The sequence below is a fragment of the Eschrichtius robustus genome, chromosome 14, assembly GCF_028021215.1.
Source record: "Eschrichtius robustus isolate mEscRob2 chromosome 14, mEscRob2.pri, whole genome shotgun sequence".
Lineage (NCBI taxonomy): Eukaryota > Metazoa > Chordata > Mammalia > Artiodactyla > Eschrichtiidae > Eschrichtius > Eschrichtius robustus.
In genome coordinates, this window is record NC_090837.1 from 76562454 (window position 1) to 76586782 (window position 24329).

Genomic DNA, 24329 nt, shown 5'->3' on the forward strand with positions numbered 1-24329 from the left:
TCTGATGAGTGTCTGTAACACAAAGAATTAGCCCCTATTACAGGTCAGTCTCCTGCTCAGTTAGAGAAATCTGCCTGGCCTGTGAGCAAGGCAAGTCATAAATGCCTCAGGCAGGGCAGGATATTAAAGATCATCCAGGGCTTTGCTCGTCCAAGTTCAGTCCCCTGACCTGCAGCATCGGCATCACCTCGTTGGCCTGATGAAATGGAATCTACATGTATTCAGCCCGGATTCCCGAGAATTCGAGTGCATGCCAAGGTCTGAGGAGCTGCGCTGTGGAGGGTGGTGCTGGCACATCTCCCACGAGCTTGCCCATTCTGTCCCTGCCCACCTCTGCCTGTCAGGAGCCCAGCCCCCCTTAGAGAGCCCGGTGACTTTCGAGGGCTCTCTTTACTTGAAAGGCAGTAGAGCTGCATATTCACATCAAAGGTGCTACATCGGCACAACCTGGGGTTGAATCCCAGCTGTGCCACTTACAGCCTGTGTGACTGTGGATAGGTTGCTTACCCTCTCTGCCTCAGATGCCTCCCTGTCAAATGACTATAATGAGAGTCCCTACCTCATGGGGCTGTTGCAAGGACGAAATGAGTTAATCCATACGAAGCATGAGAGCAGTTCCAGGAGCTCAATAAATGTTAGCTATTATCAGCGTATTGCATGGATTTCTGCCTTACACTTTGGCTCATGTCTGTCCCCAGAGCCTCAGAGAGCAAGCTTAGCTCGTGGTCCGAATGACAGCCTTGCATGTGTCTAGAGGCAGCTTTCATGCCCCCCACAATGTTCTCCAGGCTCAGCATGCCCTGTCTTTCCCATTCCTTATGTGATGTGCCTTTGGTTTCCACAGCCCATCCACCAGGAGCTCTTCTGGGAACTTGCACCTCCACAAAATCACAGCAATCGTGCAACTGCCGCCATTGACCCCCTAAAGCTCAATGTTTTTACTTCTCCATAGCCTGATTCCTTTCTCCCTTGACCTAGTTTCTTCTAGATCAGACAGGAGTCCATGTGTGCGTTCCTACCCGCTTTCAAGGAAGTGTGGTGCCCAGGGGCCTTCCCGAAGCCTTTCTGAGACTGAACCCCCTGCTATCCGGAGAGCAGCATCTTTGCTGCCAGCCCAGCTTGCAAGCCTCTCCAGCTTCCAGGGACAGGTGTGCTGAGCCTGCAACTGCCACGAGTGCTCCAAGAACGCCCCTCCCCCTAGTCAGAATCAGCAGGAGCCCAATCACAGGCGCAGGCCTGCCCAGGGCTTTCCGCAGCCTACGCTGAAAGCCCCATCCTACCCACCATCCCTTCCTCCCCACTCGGCGTCCCTCCACAGCTCCCTGCGTCCTTCCTGGGGTTCTCAAAGTAGGAGGGGCATGAGGGTTCCCTTGGGAGCTCACATGAGATGGAGATTGGAGGACTCTAAATCAGCTTTGGCCAGTCTGCACGTCTCACAAGCACTTCCCCTGATTCTCATACAGGAGGACCTTGGGGACCGCTGACCTTCAGAACGAAGGTCAGTCTCCTCAGCCCCTCCCCATGTCCCATTTGTCCACATGTCCAGATGTCTGTCCTCTGAGCACATTCTAGGTCTCGCCGGTCCCCCAACCTTTACTCACACTGGCTCCCCCCCACCGCCACCACCCCCTCAGATGCTCCCCAGCACAGCTATCCAAGATGTCCCCATTCATCAAGACCAACTGAAACCAACCTCTTCTCATGAAGCCTTCTCTGACCCACCTCAGGACAAAGTATCACCCCTCGGTGCTCTGAGCACGCCTCTGCCTTGCTGCCTACCATTGACTCTATTTAGTATGCGAGGTGGTGGGGGTCCAGCAGCATACAGGCTGGGGTATGGGCTCTGCAGCTGGATGCCCGGGACCACTTCCCAGCCATGTGAACTTGGACAAGTTGTGTAGAGAGCCTGCATCTAGAATCTGAAGGAGGGACTGTTGAATAAATTCAGGTAAAATGCTAACACAGCGCCCAGCACAGAGCAAGTCCTACATGAATATTGACCGAGATCCTCTCCTGGTCCTCCCCATCATCTTTTCCTATTGAACGTTTCATCTATGTAACCACATGACATGCTCTTTGAAGCCAGGGATGATCTTAGTCATTTCATTTCTGCCGCACATGGATGACACATGTTGGGCTCCCAGGACACATGCCACAGACTTCTGGTCGGGAAGGTGAGGCTGTCAGACCCCCGCTCCATCCTGACCTGGAAGCAGGGGCAGCCCTCAACAGCCATTCGGTATGAGCGGAGGAGCAACCCTTCCTGCCTGCCCTGCCATCCCCCCACCCCAACGCACGCACAGAGCTACGGCTGACTGCACTCTTACTCTTTTTTCTTTTAATAGATCTTTACTGGAGTATGATTGCTTCACATTACTGTTAGTTTCTGTTGTACAACAGAGTGAATCAGCCATATGCATACACATGTCCCCATATCCCCTCCCTCTTGCGTCTCCCTCCCACCCTCCCTATCTCACCCCTCTAGGTGGTCACAAAGCACCGAGCTGATCTCCCTGTGCTATGCGGCTGCTTCCCACTAGCTATCTATTTTACATTTGGTAGTGTATATATGTCCATGCCTCTCTCACTTCACCCCAGATTCCCCCTCCCACCCCATGTCCTCAAGTCCATTCTCTATGTCTACATCTTTACTCCTGCACTGCAACTAGGCTCATCAGTACCATTTTTTCCCCCTGAGATTCCATATATATGTGTTAGCATACGGTATTTGTTTTTCTCCTTCTGACTTACTTCACTCTGTATGACAGACTCTAGGTCCATCCACCTCACTATAGATAACTCAGTTTCATTTCTTTTTATGGCTGAGTCATATTCCATTGTATATATGTGCCACATCTTCTTTATCCATTCATCTGTTGATGGACAGTTAGGTTGCTTCCATGTCCTGGCTATTGTAAATAGAGCTGCAATGAACATTGTGGTACATGACTCTTTTTGAATTATGGTTTGCTCAGTGTATATGCCCAGTAGTGGGATTGCTGGGTCATATGGTAGCTCCATTTTTAGCTATTTAAGGAAACTCCATACTGTGGTTGTATCAATTTACATTCCCACTAACAGTGCAGGAGGGTTCCCTTTTCACCACACCCTTTCCAACATTTATTGTTTCTAGATTTTTTGATAATGGCCATTCTGACCGGCATGAGGTGATACCTCATTGTAGTTTTGATTTGCATTTCTCTAATAGTGATGTTGAGCATCATTTCATGTGCCTCTTGGCCATCCATATGTCTTCCTTGGTGAAATGTCTATATAGGTCTTCCACACATTTTTTAACTGGATTTTTTTTTTTTTTTTGATATAGAGCTCCATGAGCTGTTTGTATATTTTGAAGATTAATCCTTTGTCTGTTGTTTCATTTGCAAATATTTTCTCCCATTCTGAGGGTTGTCTTTTTGTCTTGCTTATGGTTTTCTTTGCTGTGCAAAAGCTTTTAAGTTTAATTAAGTCCCATTTGTTTATTTTTGGTTTTATTTCCATTACTCTAGGAGGTGGGTCCAAAAAGATCTTGCTGTGGTTTATGTCAAAGAGTGTTTTTCCTATGTTTTCCTCTAAGAGTTTTATAGTGTCTGGTCTTACATTTAAGTCTTTAATCCATTTGGAGTTTATTTTTGTGTATGGTGTTAGGGCGTGTTCTAATTTCATTCTTTTACATGTAGCTGTCCAGTTTTCCCAGCACCACTCGTTGAAGAGGCTGTCTTTTCTCCATTGTATGTTCTTGCCTCCTTTGTTGTAAATTAGGTGCCCGTATGTGCGTGGGTTTATCTCTGGGCATTCTATCCTGTACCATTGATCTATATTTCTGTTTCTGTGCCATACTGTCTTGATTACTGTAGCTTTGTGGTATAGTTTGAAGTCGGGGAGCCCGATTCCTCCAACTCTGTTTTCTTTCTTAAGATTGCTTTGGCTATTCGGGGTCTTTTGTGTTTCCATATGAATCATAAAATTTTTTGTTTTAATTCTGTGAAGAATGCCATTGGTAGTGTGAAAGGGATTGCATTGAATCTGTAGATTGCTTTGGGTAGTATAGTCATTTTCACAATATTGATTCTTCAAATCCAAGAACATGGTATATATCTCCATCTGTTTATGTCATCTTTGATTTATTTCATCAGTGTTTTATAGTTTTCTGAGTTCAAGTCTTTCGCCTCCTTAGACAAGTTTATTCCTAGGTATTTTATTCTTTTTGTTGCAATGGTAAATGGGAGTGTTTCCTTAATTTCTCTTTCAGATTTTTCATCATTAGTGTATAGGAATGCAAGAGATTTCTGTGTATTAACTTTGTATCCTGCAACTTTACCAAATTCATTAATTAGCTCTAGTAGTTTTCTGGTGGCATCTTTAGGATTCTCTATGTATAGTATCATGTCATCTGCAGACAGTGACAGTTTTACTTCTTCTTTTCCAATTTGTATTCCTTTTATTTCTTTTTCTTCTCTGATTGCCGTGGCTAGGACTTCCAAAGCTATGTTGAATAATAGTGGTGAGAGTGGACATCCTTGTCTTGTTCCTGATCTTAGAGGAAATGGTTTCAGTTTTTCACCATGGAGAATGATGTTTGCTGTGGGTTTGTTGTATATGGCCTTTATTATGTTGAGGTAGGTTCCCTCTATGCCCACTTTCTGGAGAGTTTTTATCATAAATGGGTGTTGAATTTTGTCAAAAGCCTTTTCTGCATCTATTGAGATGATCATATAGTATTTATCCCTTAATTTGTTAATGTGGTGTATCACATTGATTGATTTGCATATATTGAAGAATCCTTGCATCCCTGGGATAAATCCCACTTGATCATGGTGTATGATCCTTTTAATGTGCTGTTGTATTCTGTTTGCTAGTATTTTGTTCAGGAGTTTTGCATCTATGTTCATCAGTGTTATTGGTCTATAATTTTCTTTTTTTGTGATATCTTTGTCTGGTTTTGGTATCAGGGTGATGGTGGCTTCGTAGAATGAATTTGGGAGTATTTCTCCCTCTGCAACTTTTTGGAAGAGTTTGAGAAGTATCGGTGTTAACTCTCCTCTAAACGTTTGATAGAATTTGCCTGTGAAGCCATCTGGTTCTGGACTTTTGTTTGTTGGAAGATTTTAAATTACGGTTTCAATTTCATTACTTGTGATAGGTGTTTATATTTTCTAATTCTTCCTGGTTCAGTCTTGGAAAATTGTACCTTTCCAAGAATTTGTCCATTTCTTTGTGGTTGTCCATTTTATTGGCATATAGTTGTTTGTAGTAGTCTCTTATAATCCTTTGTATTTCTGCACTGTCAGCTGTGATTTCTCCTTTTTCATTTCTAATTCTATTGATTTGCGTCCTCTCCCTTTTTTCCTTGATGAGTCTGGCTAAGGGTTTATCAATTTTGTTTATCTTCTCAAAGAACCAGCTTTTAGTTTTATTGATCTTTGCTATTGTTTTCTTCTTTTCTATTTCTTTTACTTCTGCTCTGACCTTTATGATTTTTTTCCTTCTACTGACTTTGGGTTTTCTCTGTTCTTCTTTCTCTAGTTGTTTTAAGTGTAGGGTTAGATTGTTTATTTGAGATTTTTCTTGTTTCTTGAGGTAGGGTTGTATTGCTATAAACTTCCCTCTTAGAACTGCTTTTGCTGTGTCCCATAGGTTTTGGATTGTCGTGTTTTCATTGTCATTTGTTTCTATGTTTTTCCTAATTACTTCTTTGATTTCTTCAGTGATTTCTTGGTTATTTAGTAGCACAGTGTTTAGCCTCCATGTATTTGTGTTTTTTACAGTTTTTTTTCCTGTAATTGATTTCCAGTCTCATAGTATTGTGGTCAGAAAAGGTGCTTGATATGACTTCAATTTTCTTAAATTTTCCGAGGCTTGATTTGTGACCCAAGATGTGATTTATCATGGAGAATGTTCTATGTGCACTTGAGAAGAAAATGTATTCTGCCACTTTTGGGTGGAATAGTCTATAAATATCTATTAGATCTATCTGGTCTATTTTGTCACTTAAAGCTTGTGTTTTCTTATTTATTTTCTGTTTTGATGATCTGTCCATGAGTGTAAGTGGGGTGTTAAAGTCCCCTACTATTATTGTGTTACTGTCAATTTCTCCTTTCATGGTTGTTAGCATTTGCCTTATGTATTGAGGTGCTCCTATATTGGGTGCATAAACATTTATAATTGTTATATCTTCTTCTTGGATTGTTCCTTTGATTATTATGTAGTGTCCCTCCTTATCTCTTATAACAGTCTTTATTTTAAAGTCTATTTTATCTGATACAAGTGTTGCTACTCCAGGTTTCTTTTGATTTCCAATTGCATGGAATACCTCTTTCCATCCCTTCACTTTCAGTCTGTATGTGTCCATAGGTCTGAAGTGTCTCTTGTAGACAGTGTATATATGGGTCTTGTTTTTGTATCTATTCAGCCAGTCTGTGTCTTTTGGTTGGGGCATATAATCCGTTTACATTCAAGGTTATTATTGATATGTATGTTCCTATTACCATTTTCTTAATTGTTTTGGGTTTGTTTTTGTGGGTCTTTTTCTTATGTTTCCCACCTAGAGAAGTTTCTTTAGCATTTGTTGTAAAGCTGGTTTGGTGGTACTGAATTCTCTTAGCTTTTGCTTGTCTGAAAAGCTTTTGATTTCTCCATTGAATCTGAAAGAGATCCTTGCTGGGTAGGGTAATCTTGGCTGTAGGTTTTTCTCTTTCATCACTTTAAGTGTATCCTGCCACTCCCTTCTGGCCTAAAGAGTTTCTGCTGAAAAATCAGCTGATAACCTTATGGGAATGCCTTTGTATGTTGCTTTTTGTTTTTCCCTTGCTGCTTTTAATAATTTTTCTTTGAATTTAATTTTTGTTAGTTTGATTAATATGTGTCTTGGTGTCTTTTTCCTAGGGTTTATCCTGTTTGGGACTCTCTTTGCTTCCTGGACTTGGGTGACTATTTCCTTTCCCATGTTAGGGAAGTTTTCAACTATAATCTCTTCAAATATTTTCTCAGACCCTTTCTTTTTCTCTTCTTCTTCTGGGACACCTATAATTCGAATGTTGGTGTGTTCAGTGTTGTCCCAGGGGTCTCTGAGATTGTCTTCAATTCTTTTCATTGTTTCTTCTTTAATCTGTTCCTTGGCAGTTATTTCCACCATTTTGTCTTCCAGCTCACTTATTCGTTGTACTGCCTCAGTTATTCTGTTATTGATTCCTCCTAGTGTATTTTTCATTTCAGTTATTGTGTTGTTCGTCTCTGTTTGTTTGTTCTTTAGTTCTTCTAGATCTTTGTTAAACATTTCTTGTATTTTCTCAATCCACGCCTCCATTCTATTTCCGAGACTCTGGATCATCTTTACTATCATCACTCTGAATTCTTTTTCAGGTAGGTTGCCTATTTCCTCTTCATTTATTTGGTCTTGTAGGTTTTTACCTTGCTCCTTCATCTGTGACATACTTTTTGCCGTCTCATTTTTTTTTTTTTAATGTGGGATTGTGTTCCTGTCTTACTGGTTGTTTGGCCTGAGGCTTCCAACACTGGAGTTTGTAGGCTGTTGGGTAGAGCTGCGTCTTGGTGCTGAGATGAGGACCTCTGTGAGACCTCTGTCCAATGAATATTCCCTGGGGTCTGAGGTTCTCTGTTAGTCCAGTGGTTTGGACTCGGAGCTCCCACCGCAGGAGCTTTGGCCCGACCCCCGGCTCATGAACCAAGATCCCGCAATCCATGTGGGGTGGCAAAAAAAAAAAAAAGAGAGAGAACAATAACGAGGTAAAAAATAAAATTAGACTAGGAAATTAACAGATATGTTAGAAAGAATATAAAGATAAAAATATAGATGAATCAACAACCGGAAAGTACATCAGTACCACAATAGTAAGAAAGAGGAGGAGGAAGAAGGAAAAAATAAAAAGAAAGAAAGCAAGAAAAAAATGGGGGAGAAGGCCTTGGCTGTGGAGGGCGAGGTCTAAGCAAGGGTGAGGTTTGGTGGTGGGCGAGGCCAATGCTTAGGACCCACAGGGCTGGAAAAGGCCTTGGGGGCTGTGGGGGGTGGGGCTTAGGCTCAAGGAACAGAAGGGGCCCAGGCGTGCCCCCCACCTCTGGTCTCAGAAAGCAGGGGACCTCACCTGGGAACTCAGCAGGCTTCCCGGACTCGAGTGGGTGGGACAAATGCCCTCCTCTCCTCTCCTGCTCCTCCGGTCTGGTAGGGCTCCTCCTGCCTGCCTCTCCTGTTCTCCCCTCAGCCTCCTTCCTATGCCCCCAGGAGCCATGCAGCCTGGAGGGGGCTTTGGAGGGGGGGTATCGGCCTGGGAGCTCAGCAAGCTCCCCGGCCCAAGTGGGCCAGGACCTGGCCCTCCGCTCCTCTCCCAGTCTTCCATGAGGGTCCCTCCCGCCTGCCTCTCCTGATCTCCCCAGCCTCAGGGGCGCCAATCCTGTCTGGCCTCCACTTCTCCTCCCCCTTCAGTCCCCCCACGTCCTACCAGTTCACTTGGGGGTTCCTCCCATCTCCTTGGGCGTCAGGGTCCCCACCAGCAGCCGGCAGGCACTCTAGTTGTGGGGAGACACTAAGTTAGCATCTTCCCACACCCAGGGCTTTTATTCTTGGGAGAGTGTTGTCCCTATTTAAATTTGCCCTACCTCTGTGAGGTGCCAGTAGGTGTATTAAAGGGTGAAGTGGAAAGTTTATAGGATCAAGCCTTCTCCTCCAGCCTTCTGACTCCCAGACCCAAGAGATCAGGCTTGGGCCGGTGGAGGCACAGAGAGGGCAAGCTGAGCAGAGCTGGAGCCCACCCAATACAGGCTCGCCGGAGCAGCGGATGGGTGCCCACCCTTCCGGGGTGAGTTCAATGGAAGCTGTTCTGAATTCCTTGGCAGGCAGCTGGGACTGAGTGTGGTTTCCTTGCTCCTTCAGCAAAGAGAATGCTCAGCTTTAATTCTACCCTCCCCCTGGATCTGTGGGGGTTCCCTAATTACCCTCCTCCCGGGGCAGCTGCTACCAGATTATTTCCAAACACCTTTAAGGCTTTCAAAGTCAAAGCCTCCCACTGGCTGGACATGACTCCAGCACAATGGGCTGGTTGGAGTAATAGCTGAAGATGCCCAAAGGCCCCATGGTGGGGTCTAGACAGGAAGCCGTGTCCACCACTCCCAGTGGTGCCTCCAGAATCAGCTTCTCACCGGAAACACCAAGAGACAGGGTGGCAGGAGGAACGGGACACTAGGGAAAGGGTGATTCTGGTCTTGCCTCTTACACTCAGGGGGTGACGCGAGGAGTGTCCACTTCCCGTCTCCCCAGCGTGGTGATGAGACAACACCCCCTGCCTGTGCCCGCTGTCCCACCCACTGGTCAGCCTGCCGATGGGCGAGCCCCAGGAGAGACCATGTCTGATCACTGAAGACAGCTTCCTCTACATCCAAATGGAGCTGAAGCTATCTTCTCCCTGTAGGCTCCAGCAGGAAGGCCATTTAAGGATTTCTGTTGAGCCAATACACTTACGGATTTATGGGCCCTTCTTGAGTCTCCACTCCTGGGTATCTTTAAAGATTTTTTTTTATTCTAGAAAATTCTGACTTTTGCCCCATCCACTCAACTGAAACTCCTCTCTTGAATTCAGATCACCAGTATTGTGCGGTGGGCCCCAGTGCCTCTCCCACCCAGGCACCCAGGGCTCATCACTCAACTGAAACTCCTCTCTTGAATTCAGATCACCAGTATTGTGCGGTGGGCCCCAGTGCCTCTCCCACCCAGACACCCAGGGCTCATCTCAGCTGAGGGCAAGACCTCCAGCCCCTCCCCATGTCTGCCCCACAGACCCAGGAATGGAGGCTCCCCTCTGTTCCCATCCCCCCTTCCCCAGGGCTCCCCTTGCTCCAGAGCCTGGCAGAAAAGCCACTGCACCTTCCCAAATTCTCCTCTGTCCTGTGGCTTCTGAAACATATCAGTAAATCCCCTGACTTGAGGGACAAGTAACTTGAGGGAAGCAGCTAGTAGTTGACAAAAATCTGGCAGGTTCTTGGTTTTCATTCAAAGGTAAGGAAGAGCCAGTGGTGAACTTTCTCAGCTGTTATCATGACCTTGCCCATAATTCTGGCCCAGGGGCAGCCTTGCCCATGCAAACATCTTTCTTTTACTTTCAGGGCAGGTGTTTCAGAAGGAAGCTCCCTGTGTCCCACTTCAGCTCCAGACTCTGCAGATAGGGAGGTGTTAATTATAGGGAATTCCGTCCCATAAAAGATTGCTCATTTACACATCAGAGTAAACTCGCCTTAAGTCACCTCCCCTCTGGGTACTCTGCTTTAGTCCTCCTCTGACACTCTCACCCTCTGACTAGAAAATAAAATTGGACCATTCTTTATTTATAAGCCACCCACCCAGATGTGAGCTTCTACAGTCTGGCTTGTCTCTTTCCTTTATAGAATCAAACTTAAACTCCTAACAGATTACTATTCATACAGCATGTGGATGAGTCCAGATGCATTATGCTAAGGGGAAGAATTCAGACTCAAAAGGCCACACGCTGTGATTCCATTTATATGACGTTCTGCACAAGCAAAACTAAAGGGATGGAAAACAGTGGTTTCTAGGGAACTGGGGCTCGGGGGTGACCAGAAGGGGGCACGAGGGAATTGTGTGACCTGATGGAATTGTTATGTCTCTTGATTGTGATGGTGGTTCCATGATTCTACGCTTTGTCAAAACTCATAGAACTGTACCCTAAAAAGAGTGAATCTTACTGTTTATAAATTATACTACAATAAACCTGACTTTAAAAAAAATTACTTACACTTGCCAGTCCTTTCTGGAACAAGGCAAGGCATAAGGCAAAAGCTGTCAACTTTTGTAAACTCCTCATCCACCGTTGAAAGTGGGAACTGGATCTCTCCATAAAATCAGGTCTGTTAAAGAAGGGGATCAGTGGTTCCTCCAGAAGGTGCCCCATTTTGAAGGGGCTCAGACCATGTGAGACGTTCCTTACTCATCCATCCATCCATCCACCCATCCACCCATCCACCCATCCATCCATCCGTGTTCATTGGACATGTCCTAGGAGGCAGACTTGGGAGTAGGCAATGCAGAAATGGCTGTGAAACAAGATACAGCCTCTGCCCATGAGGGGTGAATAGTCTAGTGGTCCTGGGGGTGGGGTGGGTGAAGGGGGAACTGCAGAGAAGTAAAGAAACAGTAACAAGACAGGGATCATGGAGCTCCTGGGAAGGGGCATTCAACCTCATCCCAGGGAGTTGGGAAGCTTCTGAGAGGAAGCAGGCCTGAGTGTGAGTTAGCCAGGAAGGACAGTGGGTGTGAGGACACCCATCCCTGGAAAGTACACATGGAAAGGCCCAAAGGACAGAGAAAGGGGGCGTATTTTAAAAATTACAAGGAGCTCATTTTGGAGCATCGAGGCTGGGGAATGGGTACACCTTAGTCTTTTCTTCCTTCCTTCCACCAGTCTGAGGACCTGCTCTAAAGAAATACGTGCCACAGAGGAGAGAAAACTGCTGTAACTCAGGGCTCTCAGGTTTAAGACATAATAAATCTTTGCTCAACAAGTGATGAGATTTCAGATTAATTGATCAAAAGCTCCTGGGTACTTGGGCTTCCTAACGTTTCATCTGTTTTTAACCTAGGTTTGTGATACTTTTTACATCAGCAAAAAGGAAAATTAGACGCTAAATTGGAAATTACAACAGCAAATAACAAAACCATCCCTAGAATTTCTCATTGGATCCCCCTGGTGCTAATTATCTGACCTTGACCGCCAAATAGGTCTATTTTTTCACTTTAGAGAGACCGTTCCAGGTAATTCAACAGACATTTCCCAGATTCCACTGTTGGGCCAGCTTTGTGAATTACGTAGAGAACAGGCTCCGAATTGCCTGGCTATATTTCCCTATCTGTGCTAAAGCACCTATGCTGTCACTATATCCCGTAGTGAGGGATTCCACTCCAGACCGCACATTGAGCAGTGGCTGAAATCAGCTAGAACATCTATCCCCCAAAAGACACTCTGTAGAACTCCCAGAATCCTCTGGGCCAACCAAAGCTGTGTCCACTCTGCCTTTTAGGGCTGCTTCCAAAAGCCCTTCACCCGCACCCATTATGAAGCTGGCCTCATCCATTCCCAGCAGGGGCTTGGCGTCTGGCATCACGACAGAATTAATTTAATCATCTGCACCAAAGCAACTGGCTTGATTTAAATTTTACAGCTATTTCTGATATTCAGCCACTGAATAAATCAAATTCCACTGTCTCATCGTTACTCTGTTGATGGTGGTAACGAACTCAAGTATGGCTCCTGTTTATCCATCTTCTTACTAGATGAGGGCAGAGTGCTATGCGTCGTTACATCAAGATGGGGTGGGAAAGCATTGCTTCTTAAATAGTGTCATTCTGGATCCCTTTCTACAGAAGAGAACTCCAGGGCCTCATAAGATTCCCCCACCAAAGCCTCTGAGCCCCATAAACCTGCCTGAACCCCCCTAACCAGACGATCAATGGGAAAGGATGGAGAGTGAAAGGGGTCCTGTCTCCCTGGGAAGGGAAAGGAGGAGAGGCATGTGAGGGAGGGTGTCTACGAATGACTGATTACTGGAAGCCGGGATTTTGTCTTCCAGGGTTACCTGTCAGAAGGGTTGGTAACGAAATGGTACCGCTCACCACGCCTGCTCCTCTCCCCTAACAACTACACCAAAGCCATTGACATGTGGGCCGCTGGCTGCATCCTGGCAGAGATGCTCACGGGGAGGATGCTGTTTGCTGGTAAGCTGCTACCCAGGCCTCCTTCCTTCTCCTCTGCTGGAGCTCAATAAAAGGGGAAAACACGTATTAATCACAAACATGCTAGTCTTTCTCTTTGACGTTACCTCTGCAGCTTTTATGGCCCTACTTGGAGGCACCTTATTATCAACCATTTCAGGCAAAATACTGGACAGGCTAACAAAAGCCTTTTGAGCACAGAACTTTCAAAATCAAGTAATCGCATGTATTCAAACACCTTGAGATTGACCCCTGAAAACACGCACCCTACATTTTCAGCCCCTTCCTCTCCTCTCCCTGCCACTGTGAGAGGTCAGTCTGGAGTGCTCATTTGGAGAGGGGACCCCACAAGTCTCCCAGAGTCCCTGAACTGAGCCTACATGAGCCCACTGCAGGGAGAGGCCAAGGGACTCGTTCAGAGCAGATGCTGATCCGTAGGCACTTTCTGGGTGAGGGGACACGCACAGGGCATCATGGGGGACACGGAAGAGCCCCGCCCTTGGCTACCAGCTTCGGGAAGACTGGGACCCCATGGGAATCGGTGGTAAGGGGAGGGAGCTCTGTGCAGCTGGATGAGTCAGGGGCACTTCTTAAGGAAGATGGGGCCTGGTTGGATTTAACCTGGTAGAGGTAAATGGCAAGGCTACTCATGCCAAAAGGGAAAATGGAGGAACTGGAGGTAAGAACAGCCTGGAAGTCAGAGAGGGCAGCAAGGATTCGGACCTGACCCATCCCAGCAGTGTCAAAGCTCTGAAGCGGCATCAGTGATGGCCTGAGCATAGAAAGGCGTTGAGTTTCCAAGATGCACAAAGCCTGAAGCTTCTTACGGATGAGGATGGTGTTCATTCCCAGCATCCAGCATGATGCCTGGCAGGGAGACGACACTCCATAAATAATCATTTGTTGAATGAATGAATAAGTGAATGAGTGCTTGAATGCTCGACTCCATCCTGTCCCACAGACCTGGCACAGTCTGTCTTCCTCCCTCTGCCCAAAGGAGCACAGAGGCAGTGGGCTCATGACATGTCCCAAGCTTAATTTGTTCTTCCTGACTTTTTTTCCTCCTCATGGGAATCCAAAAGGTAAGACTCATTCCTAGCCTTAAAATCACTTCCTTCCCCAGCCCAGTAAAGGCCATGCACAGAGGCATATGGGAAAGAGCACTTGGAAAGCCTTGGGCCAGGCTGCTCCCATCCCTTTAGTGACGGCTGACTCAGGCTATATGAGACCGGTCCATTCCAGAGGCACAGAATGCTAGGGGAACGGATGGGGCCCCAGAGACTACCCCTTCTTTCTACATTTGACCAAGCCCCAGAGATGGCAAGCAACTTGCCCACAGTCACACAGCAAGTTAGTGGCGGAGTGAACTCATGTCCCCTGGCTCCCAGCCCAGCTCTGGTCCCCCGGTCCCAGGGTCCTAGAAAGCCCGGGAGCTTCCACCCGTGCCAGCCACATGGGCAGCATGCTCAGCCGTCTGGTGTTTACCTCCCCAGGGGCTCACGAGCTGGAGCAGATGCAACTCATCCTGGAGACCATCCCTGTGATCCGGGAGGAGGACAAGGACGAGCTGCTCAAGGTGATGCCTTCCTTCGTCAGCAGCACCTGGGAGGTCAAGAGGCCACTGCGCAAGCTGCTCCCTGAAGTGAACAGCGAAGGTACCAGAGCCCGACAGCCGAGCCAGCACCTGGAGGCAGCACTCTGGTTTCACCTTGGGGGCTGGGGCAGGCAGTCTCTTCCAAAAGGACCAAACAGAGTCCCTAGACACAGAAGCTGGGGACCCCTGGCAGCGGGCATTTGCCCTTGCTACTTCCAGACTCAGTTCGGCCATCGGGCCACCCTCAAGGCGGTCACAGCTGGTCCTCCATACTCTACCCCTGATTTTGCTTCCTTTTCCTTCTTTCTCACTTGCCTCCCTCCCTCTCTTCCACCTCCCTTTATTTTTTATTTACCATTTTTTATTTATATTTTATTTACTTATTTTTTTATTTACCATCCCTTTATTTACCATGGAAGGCACGGTATGGTTTCATCAGCTTCAAAGCCAGACCCAGGCTCAGTTCCCAGTTCCACCAGTGACTAGCTGTTTGGCCTTGGGCAAGTTTCTTAACTTCTCTGCAACTCAGTTTCCTTAACTGTCAAATGGATATAATAATACATGACACATAGGGTCACTGTGACAAGTAAGTAAAATAGAATTTGCAAAGCCCTTAGCATAGGATAGTTGCTCCATCATCTGAGATGTTACATCGCTACCAGCCTTATACCTGCTAGAGGCTCCCTTAGGAAACCCCTATATCAGGTAGGATATGGGTTTGCCAATCGTAAAAGAAACCCAGATTCTCAACAGCTTAAATAACATGTATTTCTTATTTAAGAAAAAAGAAGTTAAGTTTATTTCTCTCTTATATAATAATCCAAAGTAGGCAGTCTAGGGCCAATGTGGTAGACCTGCTCTACAGTCATCCAGGGCCCAAGCCCCTTCTGTCTTGTACTTCTGCCACCTTAGGGTGTTGCCCTTACCACCTGGGGGAAGGTGGGGAAGGAGGGCAGGTCCCCTTGACTTAACCTCACCTCCATTCGTGTCCTGTTGGCCAGAACTTAGTCACATGGCCCCGCCTCGCTGCAGTGAGGCCGGGAAGTGGACACTTATTCCATTGCCACACTGTGTCCATTACTATGAAAGAGGAGAACAGACACGGGGTACAAATTGGCTGTCTCTGCCACACTCCTCCCCATCAAGAAACCAAGAAACTTGGACTAACAGTTTCTCTGGCCCTGATCCCCATTCAATCTGTCTCAGTTTCCCCATCTTTAAGGGAGGGGGGCAATTTGGTTCCCCACAAATTAAGACTCAGCCCATCCACATTTACTTTGATTCCTAGGCCTCTGTAGAAATCCCACCATGTGACACAAGGTTCAGAATTCTCAGGAATTCTGGATCAGGAATGTGTCACCCATGTCCCCATCCCCCAAACCACCACACACACAGCAGTCCCTCAGTGATTTGGCTCTGAGCGTGGTGGGCCTGTCTCGCAGAGATCAGAGACATAAGTGATGGTCTAGCTGGGAAGATGGAGTACACATCAGAGATGAGCATGCAGATGAAGGAACACATCCTAAGGGGCTAACGAGAGCTCTGGGTGTTTGGGGAGGGGAAGAGAGCCACCAAGCACTGAGAGGGATAAAGAACCGGCCTGGAGGACTGGTGAGGGCTCAGATCAGCGGGAAACTGACTGTAGGAAGTGAAGCTGGATGGGTGAGAAGGGCCAAGAGGCTGCAGGGCTCTGAATACCCAGCTGACGTGTACAGACTTGATCCTGTAGCCGAACAGATGTTCACGAACGCGTCACCCTCCCAGTGTGCCAGCTTCAGCCACAGTTCTCTTGTCTGCCACCGGGCTTGAAAAGGGGCCCCAATTAGCCTGGCCTCAGGGTAATGAGGTATGGCTGAAATGAAACTTCAGTGGGAGAAAGGGTATCACGCCCACCTGCCCATAAGAGTCAGTTGGTGACCCTCGGTTCGTCCTGGATTGTCCATTTGAGGCCCCGTAGGCCTGGGAAGAGGTGGGAGTCGTCTCTGGCTGTCACCCTCAGAGGCTCAAAGGACATAGTCTGGGTGGGCTGTATCCCTCAGCAGCCGAGACAGCCGTCACACCACAGGTTCAGGACAAGGGAGCAGGCCTGAGACCACGCCAGGGCGTTCACTCCTGAGCTCCACTTACAAGAAGAAACTATATCACAAATGACAGAGCTGATGAGGAAGTCTAATATACAAAACAGGGAAAGGAGTGCTCTGGGGGCAGCAGGGGTGAGGGGTGAGGGGCCCTGCCCACCTGCCTCTTGATCTCCAGAGACGCCCCTGAGAATCCTTCCAGGATCCCTGGGGCTCTGAGAAGCCCAGCTGGGAATCCACCGGGGCCACAGAGAGGTGACACAATTGTACAGAAGCCTCATTGTATTAGAAGCACCGAAAAAAACATGTGGGAGGTTGAACTTAGAGAAAAGGAGTTGGTGGAGGCGGGGCGGGGTGGTTATGAGTTAAGGTGAAGCCAGTGCTGTAGCCGATAAACCTGAAGTCTCTGTGGCTTACCCACTAGCAGTGTATTCACTGCTCAACTCAAGTTCAGACAGAGTGGGGGAACCTGGGGGCCATGCCTCGGATGCCGGCCATGTGACATCTTCAATCGTAGCTTTCAAGGCTCCCCCCTACCCCCAGGGCACCAACTTCCGGCCGAAGGCAGGGGAAGGGAGAGCAGACACTCCTGCAGGAGGTTTTTATGGGTCTGGCCTGGAAGCAGGGTACACACATCATTTCCAACCCCTTTCCATCGGCCCCAGTCACACGGCCACACCGAACTGCGGGGGAGGCTAGGAGATGTAGGCCAGTTGTGTGCCAGGAGGACAGGGGGCTTGCGTGGGACATGACTGCTGCCTTGAAGCATGATGGGAACAGTCACGGGGAAGAGAGAGCATGCTGACGTGGGGGGACCAGAGAGGGCAGAGCGAAGCTCAGGGTAGGAGTTAAAGGCGCAGATTTAGGTTTGCTATAAGGCAGGATTTTCTAACATTTGGGCTTCCCAGAAGTGTCTGGGCACCTGCTGGAGGACCAGCTGTCAGGGAGAGGGAAGGGGAGATTCTCATCCTTACTAGAGTCAGTGGAGCGGCCTTCGGGGCTGGCGCTTTCCAACGTCAGGGTTCGCTGGGTCTTTCTTAATAATGATGATAATGGTGAAGATGCCTGCCAATGTTTAGAGCTCCAACTCTCTCACTTCCTTGTCAAAAGGTTCAGGGTAATAGGTGGAGCCGAGGGAGGGGCTGGGAGCCCAAAGAAGGAAAGACTTGCCCAGCCTGGAGCTGGACAGTGGCAGAGCTGGGCCCTGCACTGCCTGATTCTTCCCAGTCCTGGGAAACTGTGAGGCTGATTCTCTTTCAGGTCTGCAGCCCTGGGCCCAGAAGCACCCCCTGAGCCCCAGAGCACTGGGGAGGGATCAGAGTTACTGCTGCTTAACTGATCTTGCAGTCTAGGATTACGGAGCAGAACTGCATCCTCCCGGGAGGCCAGTGACCTCCAGAATCCATCGATTTCCTGAATCACTGATGAATTTTTCTGCAGAGAGGTCCAGGGCTGGTGTGAGGGGCAGGGTAATGGTGCAGGCTGAGGCCCACCCGGGAGCCCCTCGGAGGGCACAGAAGCCTGGCCTTGAGCTCAGCTGCTTTCCTCCTTTTCCATGTGGGCTGTAACATGATTAGCCAAGCCATGATTTAAGTGGAGCCTCCAGTGCTGAGAAGGAAGACAAACCTCCAGACTGAACTTGCCCTGAGATAACCCGGGGCTGAGCTCACGGGGCAGACAGGTGTCTCTACCCCCGCTCAGGACAAAGGGCACCTGTGCGCGGAGCTGACGTTCAGCCAGTGCACACCCACAACGCCCTACAGGTCGCTGCCATCTTGATATACCTTCATGCTGGTTGGCAAATAGCCACCGCACAGGGCTCCTGAGTGTCCGTTTCCACGCCCAGGTTCAGCTGCCAGGTCCTCCCCTTGATCTAGCCACTGAAGGGTTACTGCCTGGCACAGCATGGGGGCTTCAGCCCAGTGGATAAATATTTTGAAGATGGCCTTTATTTGTCAAACCTCCAGGGGCAACGTATGGTAGAAAGGGCTCTGGACTTAGGAGCCCTGGGCTGTCAGGCTCTGTCCCAGCAGCCTAGCTCCACGGCGACCGTTCTCACTGAGGCTTTTTGCTGCTGGGTCCTCCACCCACTCCAGCAGCACTCAACCCATGACAAATGAGAGTGGGGATGGAGATACCCCAGCTTCCCCCCCCCTCTCCCAGAAGTGGGACCATCTCTGAGGTGTGTCCCATGCTGTCTCTTGGAGGACCCAGTGGAACGGAGCCCCAGGGGCTCTCAGCAGGAACTGTTCATTGGCACATCCTCGACTGGCTTCTTCCCCATTGCCCTACCGATGCTTCCGGGCGTCACTGCCACATAAACTACCTCCACCCCACTCCTTGTCTCTGGGGAAATCCAGCCCAAGGCAGAGTTCTAGCCCTGGACCTCCTGTAACCAACGGTGGCCTTGAGCAAGTCACTGTACCCCTCTGGACCTCTAGTAATTCATTAGTGAAGTCAAAAAGCAGCATCTGCTCGGAATTTGTCCCTGGATTGTGGTGAGGATCCTGAGAAAGGAAACATCCAGAAGCCTTTTTACAAATGGAAAAGTACACACACTAGGGGGTGTCCCCATGCTGAGGAGTCTTATTCTCAGCTTGGCAAGGGCACGAATGACCTTCCTGTCCTGCTCTGCTCCCCACAGCCATCGACTTTCTGGAGAAGATCCTGACCTTTAACCCCATGGATCGCCTGACTGCCGAGATGGGGCTGCAACATCCCTACATGAGCCCGTACTCTTGCCCCGAGGACGAGCCCACCTCGCAGCACCCCTTCCGCATAGAGGATGAGATTGACGACATCCTGCTGATGGCCGCCAACCAGAGCCAGCTCTCCAACTGGGACAGGTGCGGTTCCAGGGACTCCAGCCCTGGAGTCTGGAACCTACGTCCCCGTCCTCCCATTTCTATTTGCCTCTGATCCTCCATGACCTTTCCTTCTGTCTCCCAAGTTCTATAGCCCATAGGGCGCCTTCCCCAGGTTAGCTTCCTGCCTTTCTCTCCTGTCCCCAGACATTCCCGGTAGATGACCAGCTATGTCCTGCATGCGTGGTCAGGGGCCTGCCTTTGTGCAACACTGGCCACCACCAGCTTTCCAACCCACCCCGAGTGTACTGCACACAGGGCTCAATACAATGTTGGGCAAGCATTTAATGAGCACCCACAGCCAGAGCTCACGTCTAGTAGGCTGGGAGTTTGCCCCAGAAAAGCAAAATGCAGCAACGCAAGACAAGAAAACAACGTGACATTTACCACCACACAACACCTTCATGCCGTTCACATCATTTGCACCTCCTGAGATGCCAGTAAAGGAGGCACCATTATTATTATTGCTCATTGACACACGAGGAAGCCACAGCTCAGAGAGGTTAGAGATTGGCATTGTGTCACACACCTAACTCCTGGCCTATGTGGGGCCCTCCCCAATCTGCACCCATGTCAGACACTGCTAAGCAATCACAGGACTCTTCCCTGCTAAACTGAGCCGGGCCTCAGAATCCTTCTCAACACAGTGTGCCCGGAAGTCACTACCAATGAATCAGAGTTGGGTAGAAGATACAGTTTTTGACAATCTCCGCATAAGCACACAGTGATCTCTTAGGTCCCTTCCTGTTCTGATGTTCCTAGATCAGGCAGCTAAACATTTGGGCATCACCATCTGCCATTTCTGGGAGGAAGCACTGGTAGCTGCTCGGTTTAGAAATAGAAGTCGAGGGCTTAGAAGCTAGGACTCCGAGGGGGCCTAAGTGGGAGCGCTGCTGTTGCGAGAACGTGACAGCTAGTTACATAAGTGACAGATGAGCAGTTTCTCCTTTTCAGTCATTTGACAGATGATGGGTTTCAGACTAAGGAGGCTCCGAGGGAGGGTCAGGGCAGCGTTGCTATTTCGGGACAGGTTTGTTGGTTTGTTGTTGTTGATTGTTGTTATCAAGAGTTGCCAGCAAATAGAGATTAATGAAGACTCTCTCTTCTGCCACCCCCATGCTAGCCTTGCCCTTGACTGTGGTTCCTGCAGCCCCTCCTCCTCCACTCCACGGCATCTGGGGGCACGGAGCATTGGCTCTGCAGGGTCTGTCCTCTGCTTATCATGGCTATGGCATGGCGTTGGTGTTAGGAAGACCGTAGCAGGGCTTCTTTGGCCCCTGCCCATCAACTCTGACCATTTCTAAACCTGGTGTTCCCTGCTCTTGACCCTTCCCATCACACCTGCATGAGGAAGGCGGACGACAAAGGCCATGACAAACCCCTTCCCACAGGCCCTGCTGCTTCGGGCAAACTGCTTACCTCTGAATGCTAGTGTCCTCATCTACGAAGCAGGTGGTAGCACTCACTCCACAGGGTTGCCTGGAGACTGCAGACACCTTACATCTGGCCCTTGGCGTGTAGCAGCCAAAGGTGACGGGCTTCACAAGTTCTTCCTCCTAGAAATCCCTGCAATTTCAAGGACCCTCATGGCAGGAGGCAGTGTTCACCTCTAGGAGTGACTCCTACCTTAATGGCATCACTGGGAGGGTGGGCAGAACTGGGGCCTTCCTGTGCCTCGCAAACCACAAGGCGTGGACGGCAGCTGCCCACCTGCCCAGTCACGCAGCCAAACCTGTCTGTCCCTGGTTTTTCCTGTGTGAGCACTAGACCTCCTGTTCCGGGAGCGGCTGGCTGCTGCCTGAGGCTTCCCCTGGGCTCCCTGCCTCTCCCCGCCCCCTCCATTCTGCAGAGCACACCTGGCACAGCGAGGGAGGGCTCAGCCCAAGCTGCTGGCCTGCCCACCTGCCCTTCATTTGCTCTTGGCTAGCGGACTTTGCTCTTCAGGGCTGCAGGACAGTTGAGGGAGGGCAGAAGTCCAAGGATCTCTGGCCTCTCCTGAGGGTGTCTGTAATCTTTCAGTACGCCCTGCCTGCTCAGCATCTATGCAAGGTGCTGCAGGGCCTCCAACCAGATCCACTAGGGCAGGGGTTCTTAGCCCTGGCTGGAACTTAGAAACACCTGGGGAGGTTTGAAAACCACGCAGATGCTGGGCCCCTCCCTGGACCTGCTGATTCAGCACTGGGGATGTGGGGCAGGCATGGAACTTTATTTTGAATCCCCCCCCCCCCCGACAAGTGATTCTAATCTGAGCCAAGGCTGTGAAGCCCTCATTAGGCCCCTGCTACTCAAAGTGTGGGCCAGGGACCAGCGGCATCAGCATCACTGGGAGCCTGTTAGAAATGCAGGATCTCAGGCCCCACCTCATCTACTGGATCAGGATCTGCATTTCAACAAGGTCCCCAGGTGATCTGTGTGCACATCAAAGTTTGAGGAGCACTGCATAGGTGGATCCACTAGAAAGTACCATTGCACGAGGAGAGGGATTTTGTTCTGTTCCCTGCTGTGTCTGGTAATGCACAGAACAGCGCCTGGCACATAGGAGGTGCTCAAGGAATATCTGTAGGATATTGAATGAATACAAAAGGATACAAGAGTTAAGCCGGGCAATCAGTCCTTCTACCTGAGCCCTGGAGGTTCACAGTTACTTTGTCCCATCACCTTGGGAGGTGAGGGAAGGAGCTGGAGGGAAGGAATGGAAAGCCGGCCTGTGGGTGGCAGACAGGGATTAGGGGGGTTGGCTCCCCCCCACACACACAAAGCCAACCCGGTTGGAAGGGTCCAATCGCCATCCTGTCTTACCCTTGCAGGTACCCTGTGAGCCTGTCGTCGGACCTGGAGTGGCGGCCCGACAGGTACCAGGACGCGAGCGAGGTGCAGCTCGACCCGCGCGCGGGCTCGGCGCCGCTGGCGGAGGACGTGCAGGTGGACCCGCGCAAGGACTCGCAGAGCAGCTCGGAGCGCTTCCTGGAGCAGTCGCACTCGTCCATGGAGCGCGCCGTCGAGGCCGACTACGGGCACTCCTGCGACTACAAGGTGGGGTCGCCGTCCTACCTGGACAAGCTGCTGTGGCGCGACAACAAGCCGCACCACTACTCGGAGCCCAAGCTCATCCTGGACCTGTCGCACTGGAAGCAGGCGGCCGGGGCGCCCCCCACCGCCGCGGTGGCCGCGGTGGCGGACGCGGGGCCGCGCGACGAAGAGCCGGCCAGCCTCTTCCTGGAGATCGCGCAGTGGGTCCAGAGCACGCAGGGCGGCCCCGAGCGCGCCAGCCCACCCCCCGACGGCCCCGAGCGCCGCCTGTCGGCCTCCCCGCCCGGCCGTCCGGCCCCCATTGACGGGGGCTCCAGCCCCCAGTTCGACCTGGACGTGTTCATTTCCCGCGCCCTGAAGCTCTGCACCAAGCCCGAGGACCTGCCGGACAATAAACTGGGCGACCTCAACGGCGCGTGTATCTCCGAGCACCCTGGCGATCTCGTGCAGACTGAGGCCTTCTCCAAAGAAAGGTGGTGAGGGCGGCGGAAGGGCGCTCCAGGCCATCCTGAAGACCATCCTGGGAAAGCAGGGCCTGGCAGGAGGGGGCCGCCTCCCTGGCATCTGCACCACCCCTTCCGCCCCTCTCTGCTGCCTTGGGGTTAGCAGAACATAGGAAGGATCCGAGGAGCGAGAGGAATGTCCATTTCTTAAACTGCCTTAATAACTAGCCTTTAACCTCTGGGAGTGGGTTTGAACAGGAGCCGAGATTGGGGGTTGATCACCTTCCCAGTGAGGAAGAGGCCCTTGTGTTTTTATAAGTGGCGGTGTACAGGGCAGAAACATGTCTTAGCAGTCTGCAGGCCCCACCTGGGTGGTTGTGTGCAGTGGAACCTTACAGGCAGAGTGTTGGAACCACCTGGCCCAACTAGCCTCAGCTGACAGTTGTGGAAGGACAGTGAGGCCCAGAGAAGCAAAGTGACTATAAGTTCAGGGCCTAGTCAGTGTCAGGGCAAGCCTTGAATCCCAGGCTCCTGGCCCCCAGGCCAGTGTCTGTCCGCTAAACAATGTCTTCCTCTACTGGCGTCACTCTGGCTTTTCGCTCAGAAGACTTGGTTCAAGATGTTTCTTCCCTGTCCATTACCATCAGACCCATTCTACATGCTTTTACTCAGAGCAATGCCCCTTGAATTCTGAAATTGGAAACTGAGCCAGCTTCTTTCCCCTAGTCACCAAGCATATTTTTTTCTGGCTCCTCAAGTATGCAAATATTCCCATCTGCCTCACCCCTGTAGTATTTGCCTCACCCCTGTGTGGTCTGAAATCTTGGTTGCAGATCAGACCAGTCTGGGCTCTGTGGGTAAAATAACCCATTCTCCCAGGCCTGTGCACACACCTTTTCCAGAACTTCCTATGCACTTTCCTGACACACGCACAGACACAATGACGCAGCTCTTGCTCCCGAGGGAATGTCATACACAGGTGAGTTTGAAGACAGCAATTCCAAGAATCCCTCCAGCCTGCCCCACACCCCAACCCCCATACTCATAGCCCCTCTCCAAGCCTACCTTAGGAACTCATGTTCTCGGCATGAATTGCTCATTTGGAGGAAAGCAGCGAGGTGCCTGCCTAGAGCAAATGTGTTAGGAGAGAAGATTTCACACAGGGCCCATCCGACTTCATTAATACTGCCCTTGATTTTGATCATCCATTTAGCCCCGGCAAAGGGCAGGCCCTGAAGAAATGCACTGGAGAGCAAGAGGCCTTGGGGACAGGGAATCCGGAGAGGTAGGAAGGTTTGAAAGGTGGGGTGCCAACATCGAGGGCCCTCAGGGGTCAGGCACCAGCACGGGGACCCCACGACAAAAGAAAGGACTCGAGGCCACCATGTCCCTCCTAGCTTAGGCCAGGATGAGTTCGGAGCATGCCAAAACAAAGGTGCACTTGTACGCAGAGCCTGGCGGGGGTTGGTGTGTGGGCACAGCAGGCCCTCTGCAGAAGCATGGAGCCCAGCCCCCTGGAAATGCTCTGCCATTTCCACCACTGGCGTTCAGCTTCCCCCAAAGATGCCCACAGGAGCCAGTCTGTAA

General features: G+C 49.9%; 1 protein-coding gene across 1 annotated transcript in view; it reads left to right on the forward strand.

Moving 5' to 3' along the window:
• The window catches only part of MAPK4 (mitogen-activated protein kinase 4), a 74450-nt gene extending 51671 nt beyond the window's left edge, over nucleotides 1-22779 (forward strand). Inside the window, exons 2-5 of the mRNA XM_068563377.1 lie at nucleotides 12592-12736; nucleotides 14227-14388; nucleotides 19050-19251; nucleotides 22077-22779. Coding sequence (XP_068419478.1) covers nucleotides 12592-12736; nucleotides 14227-14388; nucleotides 19050-19251; nucleotides 22077-22779 — 1212 coding nt within the window. The remainder of the gene's footprint in view (nucleotides 1-12591; nucleotides 12737-14226; nucleotides 14389-19049; nucleotides 19252-22076) is intronic.
• Nucleotides 22780-24329: the final 1550 nt, after the last annotated feature.